This window comes from Impatiens glandulifera, chromosome 9, assembly GCF_907164915.1.
Source record: "Impatiens glandulifera chromosome 9, dImpGla2.1, whole genome shotgun sequence".
Lineage (NCBI taxonomy): Eukaryota > Viridiplantae > Streptophyta > Magnoliopsida > Ericales > Balsaminaceae > Impatiens > Impatiens glandulifera.
The window spans coordinates 36,910,604-36,936,614 of record NC_061870.1 but is presented as its reverse complement, the minus strand read 5'-3'; the positions used below and the strand labels follow the sequence as shown (position 1 = coordinate 36,936,614).

Here is a 26,011-nt window from a genome sequence, read left to right as displayed (position 1 = left end):
ACTATTATTTTCGAAATTGGTCTTAGTGCGTTTATGCTTTGAAATTGAAAACTTAAGGGGGGTGTTCTTAGGTAAGACATGACATAAACAATAAAATAAAAATAAAAATAAAATGATGAAGGTAGTCGTCCCCACTGAATATAACTTCTTCTTCTAATAGCAAACAGTTTTTCTCTCTTGTGCAGAGATAGAGATATAGATATAGAGAGAGAGAGAGCTGATCACTATAGAGAGAGAGAGAGCTGATCACTTTCTCGTCACACTGAATATATATTTTCTGTCTGAAAACTCATGCACCTTTTACCAACAAGCTAGCCTTACTTAGCCTTTTCAAATGAAGAATCTTATAACCATACCATTTTTCTGATCCTTACTATGGAAAATAATAATAATAATAAAGATGATATTGATCATCAGATCAAGGCGCCGACGTCGACTGATCAAGAAATTAATTCCGACCAGATTCCGACCACTTTCCCGGCAGTACCCAGCTTTTCAAGCATCTTCGACACACCATCCGCATCATGTGACCTGCAGAATGAAATCAAAACCTCAAATTTAGGTTTCATCGATATGCTCGAAATTCAAGACTACACCCCTTCTTTATTCGATATGTTCCAAACTCCACCTCCGCCGCCGCTGCAACCGCCGCCGCCGCCGCCGCCGGAACTCGCTTCACCATCAGGGAATTCCATCTCTTCATTATCTTCCACAGAGGTGACGACGAGTAAAACGGAAGAACGAGATAAAGAGGAGAAATCGACTATCAATAACCAGTAATTAATTAATATATACTTCCAAATTCAAACCCTTATTTTCTCTCTCTACAAGTTTTGATTTTTTTTTCTTTCTTGGGGGATTAATTAGGTTAAAACCGAAAAAGAAGAATACCAAAAAACAAAGGCAGCCAAGATTTGCTTTCATGACAAAGAGCGATGTCGATCATTTAGACGATGGATATCGATGGAGAAAATACGGCCAAAAAGCTGTCAAAAACAGCCCTTATCCAAGGTAATTAATTTAGTTCTACAATTTGATCCATATATATTATAAACACGGATCGATCTGTTTGTTTAATTTGTTTTGATGATCATATGATTTAAACTGATTAAATTTAGGAGTTATTACCGTTGCACCATGGCTTCATGTGGGGTGAAGAAAAGAGTGGAGAGATCTTGCGAAGATTCCACCGTAGTCGTTACCACCTACGAAGGAACACACGGCCATCCATGCCCTGTCACGCTTCGCACCACAACCACTGCGGCGGCGCCGGAGACGGCCGGTTTCATTGGCGGCGTTAATTTTCCGACGGTGGCTTCCCCCAATTTCATCATTTCTTCACAACCCCATAATTATAATAATAATAATAATAATAATCAAGTTTATATTAATAATAATAATAATAACAATCTCCATAACACTATTAATATCAACCCAATATCCTCCATAATATCAGATTTTGTTCCTCATTATTATAATTTCCCTCCTCCATCTTCATCATCAACAACATCTTCTTCTTCTATGGTTAGAGATCATGGGCTTCTTCAAGATATGATCATGCCCCGGAAGGAATCACAAGAAGATGATGATCATGATCAGCACCATTAAACATGATATACACGTTAATTCATTAATTAATTAGTGGATTTTTACTCCAAGATTGATATAATTAACTAACTTATGTGATCAATCTATAATATATGAGGGTTTTTGTTTCACAGGATCTTTGTGTTCATTCATTCACACTCTAGCTTCATGATATGTAAATCTCAAGACAGGTTTGATCTTTTCTTGATATTAATTAGTTTACCTCTTGTTTATATTCATTTTATGTAATTAACTTCACATTTCTTATATATATATAGTTATTGTTTTTGTGATTCTCATTTACATTAATGTTTCTTCCATTTGATCTTATGTTTTATATATGTATCAGGTTGAATTTTAGGGAATGTCATCATGAACAATCTAATATTTTCCAGACTTATACATGAATCATCATCAAGAGGTTGGAAATTAATTAGTTATGAATTATTTATTAATTTGTTGAGTAATATATGGTCATGATAATTAGTTACAAAATCATGATATAATTAATTAGTTAGGTCTTAAATGGTCTGAACATGTATTGGCTTGTGATTTTGAAAAGTGAAAACTTTTTTTAACTTGAGAACAAGTTAAAATTTCACTTGTTTTGGGAAAATTTATCATCAGTACAAACTAATTAAATTGTGATATTATATATAGCTAGCTAGGGATACAAATTAAATGTTTAGAATAATAATATAATAAATTTAATAAAAACCAGAAAAACATACTAAAAAATATCACTCACTAACATCAACTAATTAAACAAATATGGCCACTATTTCTGATCAGATTAATCTATCTCAAAAGATCCCAATTTTAGGTGGATGTTGATATCTTTATCTTGATAAGGGTTTTTTTTTTTCATTGATATTGAAATTTAACTGATGTTTTTTTAATTACATCCTTTTGTTCATCTTGAATTTTCTCCACATGTATACTTTCTCAATCATATTTGTTACTTTGACAATACCATTAATATTTCTAGATAACAAAAAGAAATAGTTCGTCTCTTAATTAATTAATGACTTGCCATAATTATTGATTATCTTTCTCTTCATGAACAAGTTCTTCAATATCAACGTCATCTAACGTCTCTCTTATAATTATTTGACCATCATCATTGACCTCTAAAATATATCATTTAAATCCCCTTAGCCGCATTTATTAACCATGGTTTAATATATCTATCTTTGATTTTTCATGTTGTCTGATAGATCTTGTACAAGTCAATTCTAGATGTTTTGTTGACTTTTATTTTATTTTATTTTATTTTGGGTGTGATTCCTTGACCCATATATATATATGGATCGAAATTAACTTGATACATTGAAACTTGTGGGTATATATAATGATTTAAATACATATAGCTAGAAGCTTAATGAGTACTATTGTAAATTAGCTAGCTAGCTCGGTGATGAGTATATATTATTGGTAATTAATTAATTATGTTATTGAAGTTTTGTTAATAATAATAATAATAATAATATTGTACATTAAGGCTAGCTGCTGCTGTTCTATCGATCTATTTATTATTATCTTCCTTTTTTGACACGCAAAAATGTGTACCCCCCATCATCAATACGGCTCTGTTTGGTTTGTACTTGGACGCATGTCTGATATCGTCTTAAATACCTCATTATCATTCCATACGGGCCTGTTTGTTCAAACTCGTGTATTTTGTTATATAGGACATTTTGTCATTTTATTATATTCAATCAATTTCAATTATTACCTAGCTAGCTAGGTAATTCATTCATCACATTTTATATATATAATAACACTTCATGCATGCCCCTCTCCTCTATTTATGGATATTTTACACCAATCTTATATATAAATATATAATCAAACATATTCAATTTAATTAACTATTTAACTTATCTTTAACTCCATCTAACACACACATACATATATTTACTTCAACATTTTCCAATAATTGAACCAGTACTAACTACACACATGAAAAATTAAAGAATTATAGTTTAGAATTACAAATAGCATTGCTACATCTAAAATATATATATATATATATATATATATATATATATATATATATATATATATATATATATTGAAGGAAAATTAATTTATTGTCTCACATTACATTGAAGTTGGAATTCGTTGTCGCGACAATGAAGATCTGATCGAATGAATTATTGTCGAGGCATCCTTTTATCATTTCATGTTTCATATAGCAACCTAACAGGGACACCTAATCAACATATATATTTCTCACAAAAATATATATAAAAAAAGAGAGGAAATTTTGTTGAAAAAAAGTATAGGAGAAGAAAAGTGTGAGATGATTGATAATCTCATGGATTTAAGAAAATAAAATAAAAGGGTGTATGGGGATTAATTTAAAGAAAAAAAAGAAATATATTAATTGAAGGACAGAATTCATGAAAAATATGTCTGCGATCAGGTTTGGACAAAACTCATTTTCATTATTTATTGTCTTATCGACGTATAATTTGCGTCGGCATTTAAAGGCCGAGAAAAGCCTATAATAATACAGGTTAATCTTTAAATTATGAATTGTTAAAATTAAAGCAATTATAAATTAGATTCCTTGACTGAAACAGTTATATAAGACGTTTTGTTTGATCTTATATATATATAAAGTTGGTTGGTGGTGAGTATCAATTTCAGGAGCAAATCTAGAAAAAGGAATTAGAAAGATCTCTTTAATTATGTCTTGTGCTCATCATCCATCTCCAAAGAGCTAACATCATTGCTGGATTCACGGCACATTATATATTTACTTTAATTAATTAGTTGTGTACGAAAAATCATTAAATGTTTAGTCAATTTATATAAAAACACATTAAATTAATTTAAAGATTTTTTAGTTAGATTTTTACTAAAAATAACTAATTAAGTTGTAGATCATCTCGTTAGATATTCACTAAAAAAAAACAACTTAATGAAAGAATGATAGGGTGGATTTGCTTAACTTTAATAAAGAAAAAAGAAAAAAAAAGTGATTGCATTAGTTTTTATAATTATTGCATCAGTAAGATCCTCAAAATATACAGAAGGGATCCCTATTCTGTCTTTCTCCTAACACAGAAGGGCAAAATGGTAATTTTTTCTTTTAAATATGATGTTCTTCTTGTGAGACGGAACAAAGAAAATCATGTAACAGGATCTCTTCTACAAAATAGAAGGAATCAATTCTTTTTATTTCGCATATATGTTCCCTTCATATAGAGGAACAAAATGGTAAATATTTTAAAAAAATTATGACTAGTTTGCCCCTCTTTGCAAGGGAAATCCTGATATCTGACGCCCAACCCTATATATGTATATTTAACTTTTAAAATATACGTTCACTACAACTTTATTTAATTTAGAAAGTGAGTAGAAATCTATTATTTGGTCGTTTTAATTTGAAGAGTTTTTAATAATAATAATAATAATAATAATTACATATATAATTTTAAAAGCTGTTATATAAGCAAAATCTTCCACAATTTATTCCTTTTTATAGACTTAGGAAAGAAAATAAGTGTTATGTATATATATAGAAGAGTAATTAATAATATTAAAATTGGGAAAGAAGTGGACGAGTGGAGAGCGGTGGAGTTGGACTAACTCTTAGATATCATTAACTTATTATAAACATTTCAATCTACTGTATTTTAGTTTCTTCAAATATAATTTTTCAAATAATTTTCACCATCAATCAAAACATAACGCTTCTATTTTGGTATGAAGAAATTATATTTAAGCTTTGGAAGTCTTTATTCAGACAAGTGTCCATGTTTTGACATATTAAGAAAAAAACTCCCTTTTATATGAATTAAACGAGCCAAAGCCCATGTTTATAAAATTGAAACTAGGCCTATAATATCATAATGGGCCTACTGTTTTGGGCTCAATTATTGTGTTGAGTTAATAATTTTTCTAATATAACTTCTCCTCTAACAACTAATTTTCTTTTGTCCAATTCTATTCTTTTTAAAATGAGTGACCACTAAAATTAATTTAAGTGATATTCTCAAGATAATAGATTAAAGTCTTCATACTTTACCATTTAAAAAATAAAATCAATTGGCAATAATATATTGTTTAAGTTAATGGAATATGAGACCAATTGAATATTATTTTTTATATCCTTAACTTTGTTATTATTGTTTAGTTATATTATATTATCATCTTCCTTGATGTTCATATTGTTTAATTAAATAAAAAAGTTATATATAAATATTGAAACCATATTTTTTTTCCAATTTATTATTGGTAGGATAAAATGAAACCATTTGAGATGAATTATAATATTATAAAAATGTATATATAGCAAATGCAATGCATGGAATTAAGACGCCATGGGTAATGGGGTCCCATTAGATTTGAACCGGTCCGTCAGTTGATTTTATGGGTGCCAAACCAAAAAAATTATATATATATAAAATATCTCTTAAATGCACGTGCCTCTGTACCTCTACCTAAAGCCTATGCTCTTTTCATTGTCTATTCTCAATTATTATTTATTATTATATATTTTTCATAAAACTATGACTGTAAATATTTAGGCCTTTCAATAATTATTTGATAAAAATACAAATTTAATTATGTATTGTCTTTTGTCTGAAAAACAAAATTAATATCCCTTTTATCAAATGGTCCCCAAACAAATACAGATTTTAGATTTTAGGAGTAAGGCACAGAAAAGCCATCAACTTTTAATGATTATTTAGGAAAACAATAATATATGGTTTAGTTAGAATTCATATTACACCGACAGCATATCATTTACAAAAAAACAAAATAACTTCCTAAGATTATATAAATAAACATAGATCTATTGTAAAATAGTAAAAAAAGTAACTAGGTGGGTGGAGTAAAAAAGGGGGTAATTTTGGGTTTTTGCTGGATGAAGAAGAAGAGGAAGGTGTCGGTGGAGGAAGGAAGAAGAGCAGTCGTTCTCAGCTTTAACAATGGCAAATAGAAGTTTATTCCGGTTAGTGGGGTGCATTTCTCTGTGCCTAATTAAATGATATATACAATTATTCATTCATATTTCTTTGCTGCTACCCTCCACTGTCTTCTTCCTTGTCCAACCTTCTCCTCCTCATCGGGCCCCAATTCATTCAACAAAAGGTCTTAAATAAATAGTCACTCCCTCACTGCCTCTCCCTTCGCCGCTCCTCCTCTTCTTCTTCTTCTTCACTGCAACTCCTCAAAATTGCAGGTACTACCCTTCTCCTTCTTCTCCTTCTTCTTCTGTAATCTGTATGTATGCATGTATGTTTGTGTGAATTCAATGTTTTGCTCAAATAATTTGAATGGATTTTTTCAGTGAAGAAGCTGCTTAATGGGCATGGTGGGTTCAGGTTGTTATGCTGCAATGGATTCATTATCTGAAACTGCAGATATTGATATTGAGACTGGTGTTGGTGTTGGTGGGTGTATTAGTGAAGAAGAAGATGAAGAAGGAGAAGAAGAACAAAGGGCTGTTTATTCCAAGACTTGTTGCAGGTCTCTGGTAAGAACTGATGGATCCACTGAAACAACTATGAACAGCAGTAGCAACGTTCTTGTTTTGGATGATGTGAAATTGTTTGAGACAAGAACTAAAGTAGTTAAGGAGAAAAAATCGTCTAAAAAACCTCCAAGGCCTCCTCGATCTTCAAAACCTTTGTCACTTGATGCTGCTGATCAGAAGCTAATCAAAGAGATTTCTCAACTTATAATCTTGAAACGGGCTAGGGTTGAGAGAATCAAAGCACTCAAGGCTAAGTCTGCCAAGGCTGCTTCTTCTTCTGCTAATGGCAATCTCTTTGCCATGATATGCACAATTCTCTTCTGTGTCGTCTTCATCTTCCAGGGTCTGTAAAATTTACATTGGCTGCTTTCCTTTCAATTTATGTCCTCCTTCAATATGTACTACAACAACAAAATCATCATATGTGATTATTCTTTTACTTTTCAGGAGTTTCCTCTGGAAGAAGGATCGATACGAAGACGGTTTTTCAGAGTTCTCGGGTATCGCCTGAAATTGTCGGTTATGAGTTGCCAATTCCACCACTAAATTATGACAGTATGAAACCCAAGGTTGAAGAAGATGCAGATGCTACAAGTTGAAAGTTTTATGTGTTTTAAGTAGGGAGTGTGTTTTTTTCTCATTTTGTTAATTGATTGTCCAGTCAAAATTGCAGTGTATATTATGTCAAGCTCTCTTGGTGATCCATAATCTATTCTTGTGATGATAATAATTTGTTGGAGATTCCACTCCGACTAACATTTGAACACTTTTAAACAGAGAGTCTTGTGCTTTAATTTATCGGAATAGATAGATCCACAAATACGAATTCTCAGCAATTAAAAAAAAAAAGAGTAGAGAATACAAATGACAGTAAAATTGAAAACTGGATAAGAGTGTGCTTGCTCATTCTTCTGCAGCACTGGCTGCACTTAGATCCACACTAAGATCTAAGACCTGCAATGAACCAAACCAGAAGCAGGGTTTTAGTTATAACCGACATTCTTTGCAAATTAACTACACTATTTTAAGAAATTAAACTTAACCAAGAACCATATTACGTCTATTATTTGAATTCAGAAAAGAAAAAAAAATACACTTGACATGTGCTGTTTTCATGCATCTCAATTATGGGATGACCAAAATCCCAATTATTTTGGCAGTTTCTTGAGACCATAATACTTGACCGAAAGCCCAATTTTTTTTTGGCAGTTTCTTGAGAACATAATTATTGAATTATACACGCATACTTATCATATGGATTTAATTCGTAAGTTCTTTCCATGCCATGCCCTTTTAGATTTTAAATCCATATCATTAATATGATGAACTAATTTGTTGAAGCTTCCTTTTCTTTTTCTCCATAAAAAAATATCATTAAAGTTTGTTTGATGTTGGGTTCTTTGGCATTATCCATCATCCCTTCAATCATTATATATTTAGGGTAAAATGGTAAAATGGTAAAATAACCTAAATAATCTAATTTCTAGGATATTAGGGTTACATGAGTGCATGCTTAGTGTTTAATGCTTTAAAATATTATAAAAAGTAAAAATTAAGGATCTTTTAGTATTTTAGTTTATAGTTTGATTAAATGAAGTGATTGATAATGGGATGTTTGGATTAAATTCAAATAACCCTTCATCAAACAAGGCCCAGAGATATGATTTTTTCAGAATAATCCAGGATCAAATAAGCCTCTTAGAACTACCAAACTAACTATACATTTTAACTTCCGTGCACAATGATAATTCTGGAAACATGCCAACTAAGACCGACTCCAAATAAAGAGAGAAAAATAACACACCTTTCCAGTTATCGCTGTATACATGTTCAGCACATCCATAACAGTGGACTCAAAGTGAGTTGTAGCATCATAACTCTGTGAATCAAAATTGGTGGGTGTATTATTAGTATAGCTAACTAGAACTTAATCCAAAAATGACCAATGATTGGCATTTACAAAGAAAGAAAAACTCACCGAGGATATAAAACAATTGTCCAGAGAAGATTCATTAACTGGTTCATATCTATCATAGGTGTCAATAAACATCTCATCAACAGGGCCCAACAGATCAATTCCAGCCTTTAGTTCAACAGCAGGGTTGTCAGTCTCAGCTTCTGTTGATACAAATGCAATAAACTTCCCTTTTGGAGCAACATTGTGAGAATAAGAACAACAAAACAGATACCTGCGCAACCCACATAAGATTCAAATGAATCAGTCTACAGATGATGTTAAAGGCTAAACCCATAAACTAACAGTATCAAAGAACAGTATAGTAGGAATGGAGGCTCAACAAGGATAAAGCCCTAGGACATAAAAGAATAACAGAACTGGAAGCCTTATATTGGCCCCATTGGAAACACTTTTCTTCTTCTGTCAGATGACTCATTGGGATGTTGATCCAGATGACATCGCATTTGGAAACATAACTTAGTTAAGACAGATGTTCAAAAATTTATTTACGGTTGCTCATTCGGATTCAGATTTAGAAACAGAAAGTGCTTACAAATAGGAATTGCAGCAGCAAATTATGAAAGTTCAGGCTAGATAACTCACATGTCAGATTTGCGGCCTAACTGCTTCTGTGGTAGAATAACCTGTACTGAGTGAGAGTCATTGGTATTTGGGATGGGGTGACTCATTATGCAGATTGCTCTGGCAACCTTTCCAACTTTTCTGATCTGAAGCACCATACATCAAAAGATTAGAAATGCTATACAGGAAATGCAGAAACAAATATAGACAGTGCTAGTTGAAAGTGCATAAATTATATTAATTGGTTATTAGAAACAACAACTGAATGATCTTCAGATCAAAAACAATTGCTGCTTGAATGGCTATTATCACCTTGCTCGGTAAATAAGAAGGATCGCAAACAACTTTCTTGCACCTAGCAGTTTCACCATCAGAGGTCACGCCAATGACCTGACCTTGATCATTGAACTCTACCTGCACAAGAATCATATCATGTTTCCTTTAAGCCCGATCACATAAGAATGACATATACATAAGGTATGATCATGAAGATGTGACACGTGCAAGGAGGTGGCACCTTGCATTCAGGTTTGTTCAGCATGTAAGTTCCACCATATACAGCACTAAGCCGAGCAAACGCCTGAATGATTAGAAAAACTGTCAAGGGCCAAATAAAAAGCAGAAGAAGTTAACTGATAAGAGAAGACATTCACAAAAAGAACAAGAAAGGAAGAATAGAATGTGAAAGAACCTGAGGAAGCTCTCCTAATCCATACAAAGGGTATATATATGGTGATCCTCCTGCAAAGCGTGCAAGAGACTCTGCATATAGCTGAATCACATAAATAAGTTAAATACTTAAAGAGCTGATTCAGAAAGGTTGACCTCTTCTTAAGTTACTGAAAAATTAAGTATCTATACAGTACTCAGAGATCTTACTTTCATTCTCTTCACAGTGTCTAATGCAGGTTCATCTAAGTAGCGATCATCTCTATGAAGTGCCAGTGAATGACCAATGAACTCCATAGTGTTGTCATCAAGACCATATTTTCTGGAGACACAATTGTAAGGTGAGAAGAAAATTATTAAAGTGAAAGGAAAAATGCATGGAAGGAAAACAAGCGAGATTGTAAAGCTTACGCAATAAGATCTCTGGTTCTCACTCTTGTCAGATCTATCCCCTCGTGGGTCTTTGGATCACTTTCAACATAATTCTGGACATATATAAAGAATTTACGGGCACGTCGCTTTTCAAAAATCCCCATGAGGGGAGATTTAAGGGCTTCAACGTCAGTCGCTGGAACCTTGTGAACCTATAACAATATAATCATAGAAAAAACTATGATTCGATAAGAAGAAAACACTAGGAAGCAGAAACAAACTTCATAAAACTAGAGCTTTCATGGACATTGCCTTTCCCTTGTTGTAAACAAAGCTTCCATCCACAGCCTTGAAGTACAAGTATTTGGTTACATCCGTGTGAATGAGGACTCGTACAAGAGTACCATTGGCCATCATAAACTGGGGTAGTGAACATGTTAAGTTAAGCATAGAATATCAAGATAGTACAACAATCCAATGAAAAGGTAAACAAAATGCAACTGAGAGAAGGGACTAACTTTGGGGACCATATCAACATTATAATCCTTGCTCGATCCCAAATGGGCTGGAGGCTGCTCACTTCCTCTAAATCTTTTCCAGAGCTACAGACCAAATATCCCACCAGACAATTAGATCAAGAGTAAAAGTTAATTGCATCAAAATTGATAAATCTTAATTTAGCTTACACACCTGAATAAGACTGAGTGAGCTAGACTCTCCTCCGTAATAGTCATTCCTATCCATGTGAAGAACCTAAAATAAACCAATGGTACATCAAATTCAAGATAAGTTAGCATTTCTTCAGAGTAGCTTCATCGTTGCCTATGGAAAATAGCAGCAACCATAATTGAAGTAATAAAAATCAAAAAGTAATAAAAATCAAAATCACATTTACGTTTCCATACTAAGAATGCCACCGGAAGTAAAAAACATGCAGGTTCCAGATCGAAGGTTTAATTCATTGATCGGATGAATAGACATATAAAATGATGATAAAGAAGAGAGGATACCTTAAGGCCATCAACCGAGAGAAGACCGCTCAGGATGCATTCCTTCAGACCGGTTCCGAGAACAATGACATCGTACTCTTCATCCATAATTGGATCGCGGCAACAAGAGCAAATTGCAACAGATCAAATCACAATGTGACAAACAATCAAGAGATCTGGAGATTCTTGGATTGGATAGGGCACGCAATGTTTGTTTGATTTATATATATATAGAAGAATATATATATATATCAATCTATGAATAGACAGGACTTGAGACACACTCAAGAATAAATCTGCATACTACCTTTTAAATATGTGTACAAAATATTTTTAGCATATTTGAAAAATTGTCACAATCTCTCTAAATTTAAATTATTATTTTTTTATTTGATATTAGATTTTTCTTTTTCTGAAATTATTTTTTGAAAAACATTTTCATGTATATAAATATATATATATATATATATATATATATATATATATATATATTTCACATATTTACACTACAAACAAGTTTTCTCAAACATTTTGTATCAAAATTATTTTCAATTTTTAGTTTATTAGATTTCAAAAAGTGATTATACTAGTAATATGTGTGCCAATAAATACAAAAGTTATATAGATTATAGTAAAAATTGGGATGAACTACAACACAATAGTTCAAAATGACAAACAAACTATTATACTAAATGTGATCTTTGAGAATCTCCTCGAGGTACTCCCGCTGTTCATGCTCCCCTCGAAGTTCTTCCCACTGAAATCAAAATCAAAATCAAAATCGATCGTCAATAAAATTAAATCAACAGGCAACAACAAAGAACACGATTATGAAACAGAAAACATACTTCTTGGTGAGAAAGGGACACTAATTTCCAACCAGCAGCTGCGATGTAACGACGCTTTAACATCGTATGACCCAAAGGAACTCCTGTGTCAAAGAAACATTATTATTAACCATAACAAGAACAACAACATTAGACAGATCATGGGACTCACCGGAATTTCTAGAGAAATGAGTAGGTCCATCAATTTCGAGAACCACTTTCTGATCAATTAAGACTGCATCTAATGTGTACATATCTAAACTGTATTCTCTAACCCAATTGAGTCCAGTCCCAACAAGAAGACGCGCCACTTCTTTCTGAAACAAAGAAGTTACTTTTTGATTAAACCTCTTGCTTCTTCCCAAACGAATCACTTTTTCCTCCACATCACTCCCTAAGCACAGTTCAAGATTCGGGTACTCCAGTTTCAAACACTGATTCGCAAGATGAAGCTGCGATGCAAACATCATATCCTCCCTATATTGATCCGACACCCTTTGCTCTTCGAATTGGCCCAGAGTTTTCCATGCCCGAGAAAAGAATGGGCGATCCATCTGCCCGAAAACTGCATAAGACCATGCTATATTTCCAAGCTGATCTCTCGTAAAGTTCAACAATGCAGATTCTTGATCAAGGGCGTCCAGTATTGAATCTGGATTCTCGTTTAAAGAAGCAAAAGCCCAAAGAACTTGAGCCAGTTCTTGTTCCTGAAACGTGTTGATTATTTCAGATGCTGTTTTCGAGAGTTTTGAAAAGAGATCAGGAGCGGAATGCAGCATTGAGGCGAAGGCACCAGCTAGATTAGCTATATTCTGAGAATTGAATTCGGTGACTTTTGTCGAAGCTACCTCGGCTACTCTATCCATTTCAGATGAATAGAGAAGTTCTCCACCAATTTTTGACAATGCCCATGAAATATTAGAGATTCCTTGACCGGAGCATTCGGGAAGAACCGACATGGCGATTCCAACAAGCATTGACATTTCTCTTTGTCGTGCGAATGCTAGCCTGCGTGTTTGGATCATTGAAACTGTCTCCATTTTCTTGGCGATTCTGTGGATTGCGGTTGCGATATTTAATGGAGAGAGTGGAGAAGGGCTCATGCCTTTTGAAACAGCCATCATTGTATCAGAAACAACTTCAAGCACTTCTTCTGCTGTCTGTGAATCAACAATGGAGCGGTTTAAGTTCACTTCTTTCTTGCGATCAGACGGACCTGAAATCTGAGAAAGCTTCTCGATGAAAGCTTCCATGTTCTTCTCCTTCCTTTCTTCAAACATACCGTTTTCAATCATACCCACTGTTGCTTTTAAGTCATCGATGCCATTTCCAAAACTCTCATCTTCAAATTCAGAAAATTCTCCCAAATACTTGTCCGTAGTCTTGTTGTATTGTGTCTTTTTCTTTTTCTTCTTTTTGTTTACCTTATTAGCATTCATCAGATCTTCCATGGAAGTAGAAACCCCTCTAGCTTGAATAGATTTAAGGGCAACTTTTCTAGCTCTAACACACCAATCCATCATCTCATTTTCCTGAAGAACCTTCGAATTTTGATTCTGCAATAATGGGTTTTGCTTCTTTCGATTGACTTCACCAAGGAATTCTGATTCCCAATCGCTACTTGAATTATCTGCCTCATCTTGTTCTTCATCAACGTATTCTTTCTCATCATTATCAGCAAATGGCACAGAGTTTTTAGATACATGACAAACCATACCTGTTCTAGAATGACAAAAAGACCCGCTTCTTACTGAAGAAGGAAAAAAAGGAGTCTTGGATTTTAGAATCATCGTTGATGGAAACTGCCGCGGAGGTTGAGAACATGTACATGGAAGAAAAGTCGTCAAAACCCCTTCCATGAAGCAAATCGGAAGAGCTACAGAGAGATTCCTATCTCAGATTTGCCGCCGCTTATAAAACGAATGGATATTTGAGCATCCGAGAAAGAGAGTTTCAATTGTTGCCGCCGACTATCTTCAGCGCCGAAAGTTTTAGACTAAAACGGGAAGAAGAAGAAGAAGATAAAATTAACAGGTAGTCCCCGTCCGTACAAATTCAACAAGTTTAAGTCCAATATAACATCAACTAAAAGTTAAAAGGTGATTCTAGATATTTTGTATAAGCTTGAGGGTCAATTTACAAAGGGTAAGATTGGAATTACATGCCAAATTATTATTATTATTTTAAAATAATTCATTTATAAGCAAAAAGTTAACGCAATCTTAAAATCTATATATATATAAAATGATGCTTAATTTTTAAAGGGTTCAAATTGCCGGGTCGAGAACTGTGATTAATTTGAATATATGTGAGAGTAAATGGATACTTGGGTCGAATTGTGGGTTGACCCGCCCATAAACTTAAAACGGTTAAAAATAAAATTAAAAATACTATATGTATGGTTCGAACTTGCAACATAACAAAAACAAGTACAACCTTTTAACCAACTAGACTAATAACACTGTATATTTTAAATTCAACCAAAAATTTGATAAACGATTTTAACAATATAAGTTCAACTTTTTAACTAACTAATCTATATATATATATATATATATATATATATATATATATATATATATAATCATACTTAATTTTAAAAGTGTCCGGATTACTAGGTCGAGAGCTGTGGTTAATTTGGATATATGTGAGAGTAAATGGATACTTGGGTCGAATTATGGATTGACTCGCCCATAAAAATTTTACCGTAATATTTTTTTACGGTTTTTTATATTATTACTCGTGCAAATGCACGGGATACATGCTAGTTTCTTTAATTTTAAGACATGTGTTTATGATAATAAAACATGTGTTTTCGATATCTAGACTCAAAATCTCCATTTAGATGAAGAATGATGAATTGGACTATGAACTAGATTAAAATCATTTTCAGAAACTTAAAGTACCCTAGTGTTACAAATCAAAATAACTAGTGTTACTAATCAAAATAAACTAGTTTAGATATGGGTAATATTAGAAATACGCTGAAGTTACAGAATTCTCGTGTTCCCTTACGGTGGAGGACAAAATAGTCATATTTATTTTTACGCCCCCATAACAGGGATTCCTTTTGAGAAATATGATACATCATAAAAAGAGAATTCTTATGATGCCCATAAGAGACTATAATCATTAAAAGTTACAAGGATACTCTATATATTTGTTCTGTAGTTAAAGAATTGTATTGATATTCATTTATAGCAAACCAAGAAGAACAATAATGGGTAGCTCATAATCAATGAGCAAATATACACACCAATTTTGATCTCTTATTTTTATTAGCTTTCTGACACAATGTGAAATCCATCTTTTTTGTTGTGGCAAACTGATAATTAAGTGGATATAATCTACTAATTACTACTCATTGTGAACTCCACAACAGCAGAAGGCCTTATGATAATGGAAACGGAAGGCAAATAGCTGATAAGGATTGGAACCATCAAACTTGCAGTCTTTAACACCAACAGTTTTCTTCTTCTTTCCTTTTCTTTTCGCGGGCAAAACAGTGAGACATTTTCCAGTACTATGTGAAACCCAGAATCTAAATTCGCGATGGTTCATGTTCTTGGGTGGATTGATCGATTTCCAGTCAGCATCAGCCAAACTATCGAGTTTCTTCAAAGAACTTAGGCTCACTTTTCCATGCTTGTTAACAGTTAAGTAACTCTCCCCACCTGAGCATTTGTCCATATAATTGCTGAATCTGTTTCATGCCAGCCAATGTGTTTCGTTTAATAATCAGAAGAAGAAGAATTCCAAAAAATCTTATTTTACCTATGGTAGCCCGAGGCTGAACCGGAGGTTGATTGCCAACCATAATAAGCATTAAATTTGGATGAATCTCCACCTTTAACATTTGGGACAGAGTAAACCCCTCTGTCATTGGAGGATACATAATCAGACTGTAAAGCTCCGGCAATTAAGGAATCATCAAATGCAGTCATGTGAGGATAAGCCTCAGTTGCTGGGCATTTGCTAGTGTCACATTCAGAGCACTGTCTGCAAAGATGTTCACTGCTCAACGCCTTCGCCTCCCTAACAAGCCCAACCGTCATCACTAGAACCAGCAGAAGTAGGTTTCCCATTGTGTTCATCTTTCTTGATAGGAATTCTCTTGTATTTGGATAACATATATATATATATATATATACTCTTGTTTCCTATTCTCATTTCTTTTACAGTTGTCATTTGATCATAGATCTTGACAACTCCAAGCTGGGATATTGTTTTTGTCTCCTAATAATAAAAAGAACAATTGATTTTTTATTTTATTTTATAATGAATGTTTGTCTTAATTGATGTTCTAGGTTTGTCTTGACATCAACTTTTGTCATCAATGGACTGCTGATAAGTTGATTTAAGAGTGAACTTCGACATTCTTTATGATGGCCGGCCACTTTGGACAATTCTTAGTTTTAATATCTATCTACATGACACAATATAAATAAGTGCTACAAATGTTATCAAAAGGTTAAGAATAATGGAGGCTGTTATGATTAAAGGATACAATAATAACATGAAACAACACCTAAACAACAATTTTTAATATTCTTTTGAGACAAGGGTTTTCTTCCCTTGAGAAAAAAAGACCTAGACAATAATTTATTGAACATGCTGTAATCATATGATGAAAACAGACACAGACTTACATGGGGCTTGATTCGAACTGATGGATGGGTTAGAAAACTACACTAGCTATGTTGTTTGGAACTTCTTCATCAGCAATCAATGATTTCAAACACGGAATCTGCAAACAGATTCAGGAAAATCTTACTTCCTGTTAACATAGTTATCGTCTTCATCATCTGAGAAACATCTGCAGCAGTCTGGATCATCAGTATCTGTAGTTCCACTGGTCAGAGTCAGACCATACTTCAGTAATATGCTTGCCTGAGATGAAGAACTTTCCTCTGTACTGGGAAGTTGTTGGGAGTGCTCAACGGAATTGCCAGACAAAATTGGGCAAGAAAACTGGAAACTTGAATCATAATCCAAAGGTAATAATATACCCTCCTCTGAAGAGGGAGTGGGAGAGGGAGAGGGAGAGAAGTTTTCCCTAACAAGAACCTCAAGTGATTGAATTTCTGGATAATGATAATCTCCATGCGGACTAAGTGAATCAAAACAAATTAATGATACCCCTTTACAATGATTAGAGATTGAATCTGATTCCGGGGTTTGAATCACATTCTCACTACCCAATGAATCAAATGAAAATGGGGACCAATTATTTCCCTCATGAAGAAAATCATATTGTTTCGCCCTTCTCTCTTGAGAAGTAGTAACCACCTCACGGATAGCTGTAGCAGGGGAAGAATCCTTTACTGAGAAATGTTCAACCACTTGATCATCACCAGAAAGGGAAGGAACCCTAGTTTGATTCGATGAAGGTGAAGAGGGAGAAGGCAAACCAGATACATCCTTTTTCTGTTCTCCAATTTCCTCGTCGCAACAGAGCCATCGCATTGAAGCTTCAAGAGGCTCCAGAACCAAAGATGAACTAGAAAATTCATGAAGATCAGCAGTGTTGATGCTATTGCTACAACCTGGATCATATCTTCCAACAGCTAGAATTCCTCTTGCTCTACATTTTCTCCTGTCAGTAACACCTGAAAGTAAATGCCCAGTACCATAGCACGCAGGCGTCGCCGCTGCATTGAAGGAAATTGACGATCCACCTTGAATCTCTGGCGACACCGATTGTTGAATAGGAGGTGTATTGTTAGGTTCTGAGATTGAACCCTCCTCCACAAATTTTACTACTTTATTACCAGATTGACCACTTGAACCTAGACATGCTACCTTACCGGTCGGAGTAGAAGTATGTTCCACAGCACCAACACCTGATTCGTTACCTGTCTTCACCGCTTTCAACAGATCCGGTTTTCTTCGGAGATCTGCTGAAATCTTTTGCTTCGAGGCGGCGATACTGGAATTATTCTTGAGAGGATTCGTCTTCACATTTGTCAATTTCACTTGTTTAGGCAGATTCTCCTTATTAGATCTATTAGATCTAAAACATGAAGGAGAATCTCCCGTGGTTGTTGTTGCGGGGAGCCTTCGGGGCTTTCGAACATTTCCGGAGGTAGAAGAACTTGAATTGAATAAGCGGTGAATGCCGATTGGAGCTTCAGTAGATAAAGATGAAGAAGACGAAGAAGAAGAAGAAGCGACGCCACCTCTGGAGCTACTTGAACTGGAACTGATGCTTCCGGTGGCGCCATTGAGATCCTGCAAGGGACTGCGAGGGCTCATAATAGTCGTCTTCTTCTTCTTCTTCTGGTCATCGGAAAGCTTTCGGTGCAGTATCTTCTTCGTCTCCATAATACCAGAAAGAGAAGCATTCGAAAAACTGATTCTAAGACCAGACAAGATTTGAATTTTGAATAGTGAAGAAATCAGATTCTGAGAATCCAAAGAAAATCATCCCCCTTTTCCTGTTAATGGGCCGGACCGGGTCTCGGGTCACACAGAACACGTTCTTCTTTTAAACTGAAATTTGTCCGTTGAGACTCTTAATTTGTTTTATTTTAAATTTCAAATTTTATTCTCTACAATAAATAGCAATTAATACGTTATTTCTTGGGAATAGAAACTAAGACCTACCTTTTACCTCTTAATTAGGCATGTTTCCACTATCAATTACTTGTCATTTTAGCTAGTAAATAAATGGAAGAAATAATATAAAGAAATGTTTCATTTGAATGTTTGATTTTAAAAGAATATTCAATCCAAAATATTACTTTATGGGTTTATATAAGAAAATAATACCTCAAGGATAAATTTCACAAAAATAACTAATACTTTAAGATAATTTATGTGAGTTAGATAAAAAAAAAATGGTTATTTATTTTTGTTCACAAATGTTTATTGATTAACATGGTCATAGTTGTCCGCTTATAATTCGTGAAGCTCGTATAAGATTCACCCAACCATCTCCATTTAACTTTCTAGAATGAGACTTTTGATATATTAAGAATAATATTTTTTAATTTAATTGTTATCATATATAATAATATATATATACAAAATATTATCATAATATTATATTAATATAATATTACGATAATATAATTATATTATTGTATCAGATTCTCTGTAATAATATTTTTATAATTAAACATAATCTATAATATTATATATAATATTTCTCTATAATAAATGATTAAACCCTCTATCAACAACTAAATGGTTGGTAACTATTGATTGAGTTACAAGAAAATTGTATTTATAAGCTTAAAAAAAATATGTCTCTTATATCATGTTAGCATATATATATATATATATATATATATATATATATATATATATATATATATATATATATATATATATATATATATATATATATATATATATATATATATATATATATATATATATATATATATATATATATATATAATTTAATACAATATTTTATATATTTACTAATATAGGTTTTCCTTCATACAAAATAATTTGCATCGTCTTGTTATTTTTAGTTGTTGTTAAAACTTAGTATTTAATTTTAATGAGATTTTATATATTTTTTTTTTTATTTTTCTTTTAGGCAAGACATTGTCAACTTGTTCGTTTGATGAATTATAACACTCATAAATAATTTCAAAGATTTTTTTAGTTGTTGTTTCACTACATCATTCCATACTTATGAGATTATATTTTTCTTTACTAGTTTTTTTAGACAACACATTATCATCACGTAATTTAATAAATTTCTAACACTTTCGAGTTTATCAAGTTTAAAGAACATAACATCAACATTTTATAAAATCGTTTTTAACCTCCGGTTGTCAAAAAATTTTCATCTCAAGTTTAAAATGAGATGTTATAATATAGAATAATATATATGTAAGATATTATCACAATAATCAACTCGTTCGTTTGATGAATTATAACACTCATAAGTAATTTCAGAGTTTTTTTTAGTTGTTGTTTCACCACATCATTCAATACCCATGAGATTATATTTTTCTTCGCTAGTTTTTTAGACAACACATTATCATCACGTAATTTAATAAATTTATAACACTTTCGAGTTTATCAAGTTTAAAGAACATAACATCAACATTTTATAAAATCGTCTTTAACCTCCGGTTGTCAAAAAATTTTCATCTCAAGTTTAAAATGAGATGTTATAATATAGAATAATATATATGTAAGATATTATCACAATAAAATATAGTTATACTATTATATCAATTTTCTTATAATTTCATTATAATATTTATATATTATATATAATTTATTTAATTATATACAACATTAAATACAATATTTTAAAATAATGATGCTTAATTGTTACTTGAGAATTAAACTCAATATTAAATGAAATTCGAATTATTCAAATTTTAATCATTAGAAACTTTGTTCACACATTTTGAAGGCTCACAAACCATATTTTTATTGTTTAGATCGTGTAAATTTTGAAATATACTTCATTTAAAACCATAATATCCAAAGAACAAGAATAGTAGTTCTCACACAAAATTATGTGATTCCGAAATTATGTGAAAAAATAAATATATAATTGATGTCCTTTAAAAAAAATTCAATTTTTTAGCACATAAACATCCAAACCATCGCAATTTCAAAAATACTCAATAATTTCAAAAATACTCAATTTAAAAAAAAAACATCAAAATAAGAAAATAGACGTTTATACTTCAGCACAATTTGATGAAAACTACTAAATTAAATGTACACATGAATCTTGTTCCCTCAAAGTTATGGAGTTAGACATTGATTTTTCAATAAGATCAATTCTTTTGACACATTGAATGCCTTTTTTAAAGTATTTATAAATAGGGATGTATTCATATTTGTTCTTAATTGGAACTCTTAAGATTATAATAATACTAGAATAACATACACACATATTAATCTGAGTTATATTCCAAATCCAACACAAAACATAAACAAATTCAAAGAGAACAGGGTCCTACTCTTTGTCTAATGAAGCTTGCTTTATACCTGGTTTTCAAAGTTTCTAGACAAAACAGTAACTACTTTCAGCATAATCCCATCGCCTTGTTATTGTTGATCGGGAGCAGTTGAAACATCGAACCCAGGAGGAATGAATATCACATCATCCCAAATTGATGTGCCATTGTCCTGCAAATCAAAGGTATAACTAAGCAACCACCAAAATTACATTTTTTGAAGAAAAAGAAAGGAGCTAATGAGTGAGTGAAACAGGCGAATCACCATCATCCCTTGTATTATATCCTCAAGTACACCAACCTGCCAAATTATTAAAAACAGTAGTTAAACAAACCGATTGTCCCAAGTTCATCATCTAAATGAAAATAAATTTACAGAAATTGAGTTTAAGTTGTTGATCGATATCATACATGAATATCACCCTCCCTAAGGGCTGGATTCATTTTCCTCTGTTGACTGGAAGCTCTTAGAAGCGAGCTGTCAAGATCTTCCTGCATAACATGCACGTAAAAAAGTGTTTCTAAATTGTATGAAGAAAATGAAAGCATGTGATAGTCTTATTACTCAGTTGTTATCTACCACTCCATCTACCTTTCTAAAGAAAACCGGCCTATATGTTTTATTGTCGCTCCTCAGCACCAAGCTCCGTGACTGCAAACAACAAACTGCCTATGTTATAAATGGTTCTCGAATTTACAGATTCGCTCATTTGGGTTCAATGAATAGTAAACAGACCTGGAACACAGGAATGCCTGAGAAACTGTCACCTTTTACACCATTCTTTTTCCTCATCTACATACCAAAGAGAAATAGCAGGCTAATTCATGAACTTTCAATGCAACATTAGCTAATCACTCTTATTGAGAACAGAACGGAACAAAAGAAACAAAAACATCCACTGTTCTTAAGGTTAATAATTTAAACAAAGCACATCCTTGGAACCAGTTGAAGATGGACAGATCCTTGTTTTCAATCTTAGGCTAAGCTACAGTCTAAGATTATCAACATCAAATTGATATGAAATATATAAGACATGCAAAATTGAGAGAATTCAATAAAATCACTAACCCTAAGAGCATTTTGTATCTGGGAAGCATCGGGTATCAACCTAAATGCCACTCCATCAAGTTTAAGCTCGAAAATCTGCATTGATATTATAAGCAAAAACCCATCAATTGAACAATTAAAGAATGAAGAAAACAATTACAAAAAATAAAAAATTGACTACCTTGCTCAAAGCCACGGCAACCACTCTAGATCCTTCACGCATTTCAGGGTCCATTGTTTTCATCTGATTAAGAAGGGACTCAGCATCCTGTTCCTTAAAACAGAACAACCCAACAGCTTTTTTTGCATTTATGCTCGAAATCAAGACGAATTCTTGCGAAGAATTGCTGAGTGTATATACAGGTACGCCGGACAGACGGTCTTCAATGGATTCGGCTGACATGGTAGCGCTCCCTGCGGTCGTAGAGTCGCCAATTCGAGCCCAAGCCGGGTTCTTACCAGCACCAGAACGCAATCGCAGCTCCGAGAAGGCTGACTCGAAAGCATTCTGGGCGTGGTTTTGGAATTTGGAGACGGCGGATTCGATGTGGGATTTGAAGGAAGATGGGTCAAAAGTGGGGGGAGAAACTTGGGGTAGCCTTGGCGCGTTGATAGAGTGAGAAGAAAGGAAGTCATTGCAGCTTTTCCGAAGATGCGTGAAGGCTTGCTGGAGATGGATATGGGGTGTTGACGGAGATGGCAAAGATTCAGATTTTCGGGGATTGGGAGAGAAAGGCGTCGCCATCATTTCTAGGGATAGCGATGAAATCTCGAAATGGGTTTTAAAAAAAAAACAGAGTAAGGGTTTTCTACATATTTTTTTAGTTCTTATTGTTGAAATATTATATTTGATTTTAATAAAAGAATGGTTGAATATCTTTTACAACTTTGTAAAATAAAATATATTTATATAAACCTTGAATAAGTAGACATACTTTTACAAAAAAAAAAAAAAAACTTATATTATAATTTGACAGGATAAAAAAAAATTAATACTTTATTTTCTTTTGGGTTATTTAGATAAATATAACATAAATTTATAGGATTGTGAGTATATAAATAATATACATATATATTTTTAATTCTGTGATAAATTTGAGACTATCATATATATATATATATAATGATGCTTAATTTTTAAAGTGTCCGGATTGTCGGGTCGAGAGTTGTGGTTGTCGGGTCAAAAACTGTGGTTAATTTGAATATATATGTGAGAGTAAATTGATATTCGGGTCGGATTGTGGGTTAACCCGTCCATAAACTTAAAACGGTTAAAAAAAAATTAAAAATACTATATGTATGATTTGAACTTGCAACCTAACAAAAACAAGTTCAACCCTTTAACCAACTAATCTAATAACACTTTATATTTTTAATTCAACACCAAATTTGATGAACTCCTGATATTTTAACAATATAAGTTTAACTTTTTAACTAACTAATATATATATATATATATATATATAATGATGCTTAATTTTTAAAGTGTCCAAATTACCGGGTCGAGAGCTGTAGTTAATTTGGATATATATGTGAGAGTAAATAAATACTTGGGTCAGATTGTGGGTTGACCCGCCCATAAACTTAAAACGGTTAAAAATAAAATTAAAAATGTTATAGGTATGATTCGAATTTGCAACCTAACAAAATAAGTATAACATTTTAACCAACTAGGCTAATAACACTTTATTTTTTAAATTCAACACCAAATTTGATGAACGCGGGACATTTTAAATATATAAGTTCAATTTTTAAACTAACTAATATATATATATATATATATATATATATATATATATATATATATATATATATATATATAATGATGCTTAATTTTTAAATTGTCTGGATTATCGGGTCGAGAGCTGTGGTTAATTTGAATATATATGTGAGAGTAAATGAATATTTGGGTCGGATTGTGGGTTGATCCACCATAAACATTTTTACCCTAATAATTTTTTCACAGTTTTTTATATTATTGCTCGTGTAAATGCTGAAAAATGAATTATTTAAATGGAGTAAAAATATCTATAAATAATGAAAAGTATATATTTTTAAAATTAATATTTATATGTTTTAGTCTATAGTTTAAATATTGAATGATATAGTTAATAATAAATAAAAATGCATGATTGATTAAAAGTTGTCTTATTTGAGTTTGATCCCAACTTACTTGATATGAGTTATTTAATATTAATTAATAAAAATAATATTATTTATTATTTTCAAATAATTCTATTATATACTAATTTTATTCTTTAAAATAGAAGGAAAATAAAATTGTAGATAAATGTTGAAGTTTGAGGTCTACCGTCAATTATGAAGTAAGAAATAGGTCAACAAGTCATAGCTGTTCTTTGTTGAGTTTTTTACATTGTTTATTTATTATTATTATTATTTTTTTTTAAATTTTTTTTTTGTCTTTATTAAGATCTTATCCCTCGATCTCGATGTAAGCAAAATCCATGACATTGAAGATTAATTACAAACATCTCATTTTTCTAAAAAATAATACCAAAAAGATATTTTCATATTTTAAAACTTTGTTTATTATAATTTAAAGAGAACAAATTATTAATAAACTTGAATAACCACATATTTTAAACCAAGAACATTATTTTCAATTTCAAATAATAATAATTTTTAAACCAAGAACATTATTTTCAATTTCAAATAATAATAATATTTTCTGTATTCTAAACCCTAAATCTTAAACCATTCAAAATCAAACAAGTTATTTTAAACATTATTTTGATCTGTTTTTTCCCAAAATTTAATATTTGTTATGTGAAAATAAAATCCAAATCCAATTTATTTAGTTTAATTCTTTATTGTTAATTAATTATTCCGTAGATTTATTTATTGATTAGCGCTCATCATGAAACACAGTTTACAGGTTACCCTAAACCCTAATTTACTCTTCTCGCAGTATGATTGTTAAGAAAATGATAGAAATTTGAGTTCTTGTGATGCACGTTTCTACTTTGTAGAAGTGGTGGAGGAAGAAGAAGAAGGCGAAGAAGGAGTGAATTTGAGAAGTTGTTTATCTTGATCAGTAATCCATGGCTTCACCACCAACACGGCGTCGAACGTCTTCGTGGCTCCAGACTTAGTTACCACCGTACTGATCTTCATGTAGTATTTGATCCCGGAGACCACCTGTGTCTCCGCTTCCACAACCTCCCGAAACTTCACATCTCCATAACCGCCGCCACCACCGTTCTGGCTTCCAATTATTGATTTCTGCATATTGTTGTACTGTTCGACAGAGAATCGTCCCAGATCCTGGATCTCCTTGTTCGTTTTCACGTTTTTCACCTTTGTCCGACCACCGATTAGCCCACCGATTGCCTCCGAGTAGTGCGCGAGGAGGCAGATCATCGCGATGACGGTCACTGCTGTAGGTCTCGCCATTTTCAATTGATTCAAAGTTCTTACTGAAATGATGATGAAGTGAAGTGATGGGGGTTTATAGAGAGGGCTGGAAAATTGAACACGTAGCAGATGCAAAACAGGGTGCCGCGTTTCCAAGCTAGACGACGGA

At 32.5% G+C, this 26,011-nt stretch overlaps 8 protein-coding genes across 8 annotated transcripts; 2 read left to right on the top strand and 6 right to left on the bottom strand.

The window, feature by feature from the left end:
* The first annotated feature begins 337 nt into the window (after positions 1-337).
* Positions 338-1,732, top strand: LOC124916483 (probable WRKY transcription factor 48). Its single transcript, XM_047457201.1, has 3 exons — positions 338-776; positions 868-1,011; positions 1,119-1,732. The coding sequence occupies exons 1-3, from the start codon at positions 376-378 to the stop codon at positions 1,606-1,608; spliced, it is 1,035 nt and encodes a 344-aa protein (XP_047313157.1). The 5' UTR covers positions 338-375; the 3' UTR covers positions 1,609-1,732.
* Positions 1,733-6,488: 4,756 nt separating this feature from the next.
* LOC124915683 lies at positions 6,489-7,833 on the top strand. The gene is made up of 3 exons (XM_047456445.1): positions 6,489-6,787; positions 6,896-7,424; positions 7,529-7,833. Exons 2-3 carry the CDS (start codon positions 6,911-6,913, stop codon positions 7,678-7,680), a joined length of 666 nt encoding a protein of 221 aa, XP_047312401.1. The 5' UTR covers positions 6,489-6,787; positions 6,896-6,910; the 3' UTR covers positions 7,681-7,833.
* A 17-nt stretch (positions 7,834-7,850) lies between these two features.
* LOC124915681 (guanosine nucleotide diphosphate dissociation inhibitor 2-like) lies at positions 7,851-11,863 on the bottom strand. Its single transcript, XM_047456444.1, has 13 exons — positions 11,672-11,863; positions 11,352-11,414; positions 11,180-11,263; positions 10,974-11,081; positions 10,701-10,873; positions 10,500-10,611; positions 10,312-10,392; positions 10,138-10,200; positions 9,933-10,034; positions 9,642-9,766; positions 9,060-9,270; positions 8,886-8,960; positions 7,851-8,035 (listed from the first exon to the last, which is right to left on the bottom strand). The coding sequence occupies exons 1-13, from the start codon at positions 11,756-11,758 to the stop codon at positions 7,985-7,987; spliced, it is 1,335 nt and encodes a 444-aa protein (XP_047312400.1). The 5' UTR covers positions 11,759-11,863; the 3' UTR covers positions 7,851-7,984.
* A 388-nt stretch (positions 11,864-12,251) lies between these two features.
* Positions 12,252-14,479, bottom strand: LOC124914523 (RAP domain-containing protein, chloroplastic). Its single transcript, XM_047455097.1, has 3 exons — positions 12,650-14,479; positions 12,499-12,581; positions 12,252-12,407 (listed from the first exon to the last, which is right to left on the bottom strand). Exons 1-3 carry the CDS (start codon positions 14,334-14,336, stop codon positions 12,339-12,341), a joined length of 1,839 nt encoding a protein of 612 aa, XP_047311053.1. The 5' UTR covers positions 14,337-14,479; the 3' UTR covers positions 12,252-12,338.
* A 1,130-nt stretch (positions 14,480-15,609) lies between these two features.
* On the bottom strand, positions 15,610-16,842 carry LOC124915663. The gene is made up of 2 exons (XM_047456423.1): positions 16,252-16,842; positions 15,610-16,180 (listed from the first exon to the last, which is right to left on the bottom strand). The coding sequence occupies exons 1-2, from the start codon at positions 16,569-16,571 to the stop codon at positions 15,835-15,837; spliced, it is 666 nt and encodes a 221-aa protein (XP_047312379.1). The 5' UTR covers positions 16,572-16,842; the 3' UTR covers positions 15,610-15,834.
* A 153-nt stretch (positions 16,843-16,995) lies between these two features.
* Positions 16,996-18,897, bottom strand: LOC124915659 (uncharacterized protein DDB_G0271670). The gene has a single exon (XM_047456420.1). The coding sequence runs from the start codon at positions 18,799-18,801 to the stop codon at positions 17,248-17,250; it is 1,554 nt and encodes a 517-aa protein (XP_047312376.1). The 5' UTR covers positions 18,802-18,897; the 3' UTR covers positions 16,996-17,247.
* Positions 18,898-21,340: 2,443 nt separating this feature from the next.
* Positions 21,341-23,277, bottom strand: LOC124915661 (protein TIC 22-like, chloroplastic). Its single transcript, XM_047456422.1, has 7 exons — positions 22,649-23,277; positions 22,489-22,563; positions 22,156-22,212; positions 22,012-22,071; positions 21,831-21,911; positions 21,685-21,720; positions 21,341-21,591 (listed from the first exon to the last, which is right to left on the bottom strand). Exons 1-7 carry the CDS (start codon positions 23,213-23,215, stop codon positions 21,511-21,513), a joined length of 957 nt encoding a protein of 318 aa, XP_047312378.1. The 5' UTR covers positions 23,216-23,277; the 3' UTR covers positions 21,341-21,510.
* Positions 23,278-25,298: 2,021 nt separating this feature from the next.
* LOC124915664 (cysteine proteinase inhibitor B-like) lies at positions 25,299-25,921 on the bottom strand. The gene has a single exon (XM_047456424.1). The coding sequence runs from the start codon at positions 25,879-25,881 to the stop codon at positions 25,447-25,449; it is 435 nt and encodes a 144-aa protein (XP_047312380.1). The 5' UTR covers positions 25,882-25,921; the 3' UTR covers positions 25,299-25,446.
* Positions 25,922-26,011: the final 90 nt, after the last annotated feature.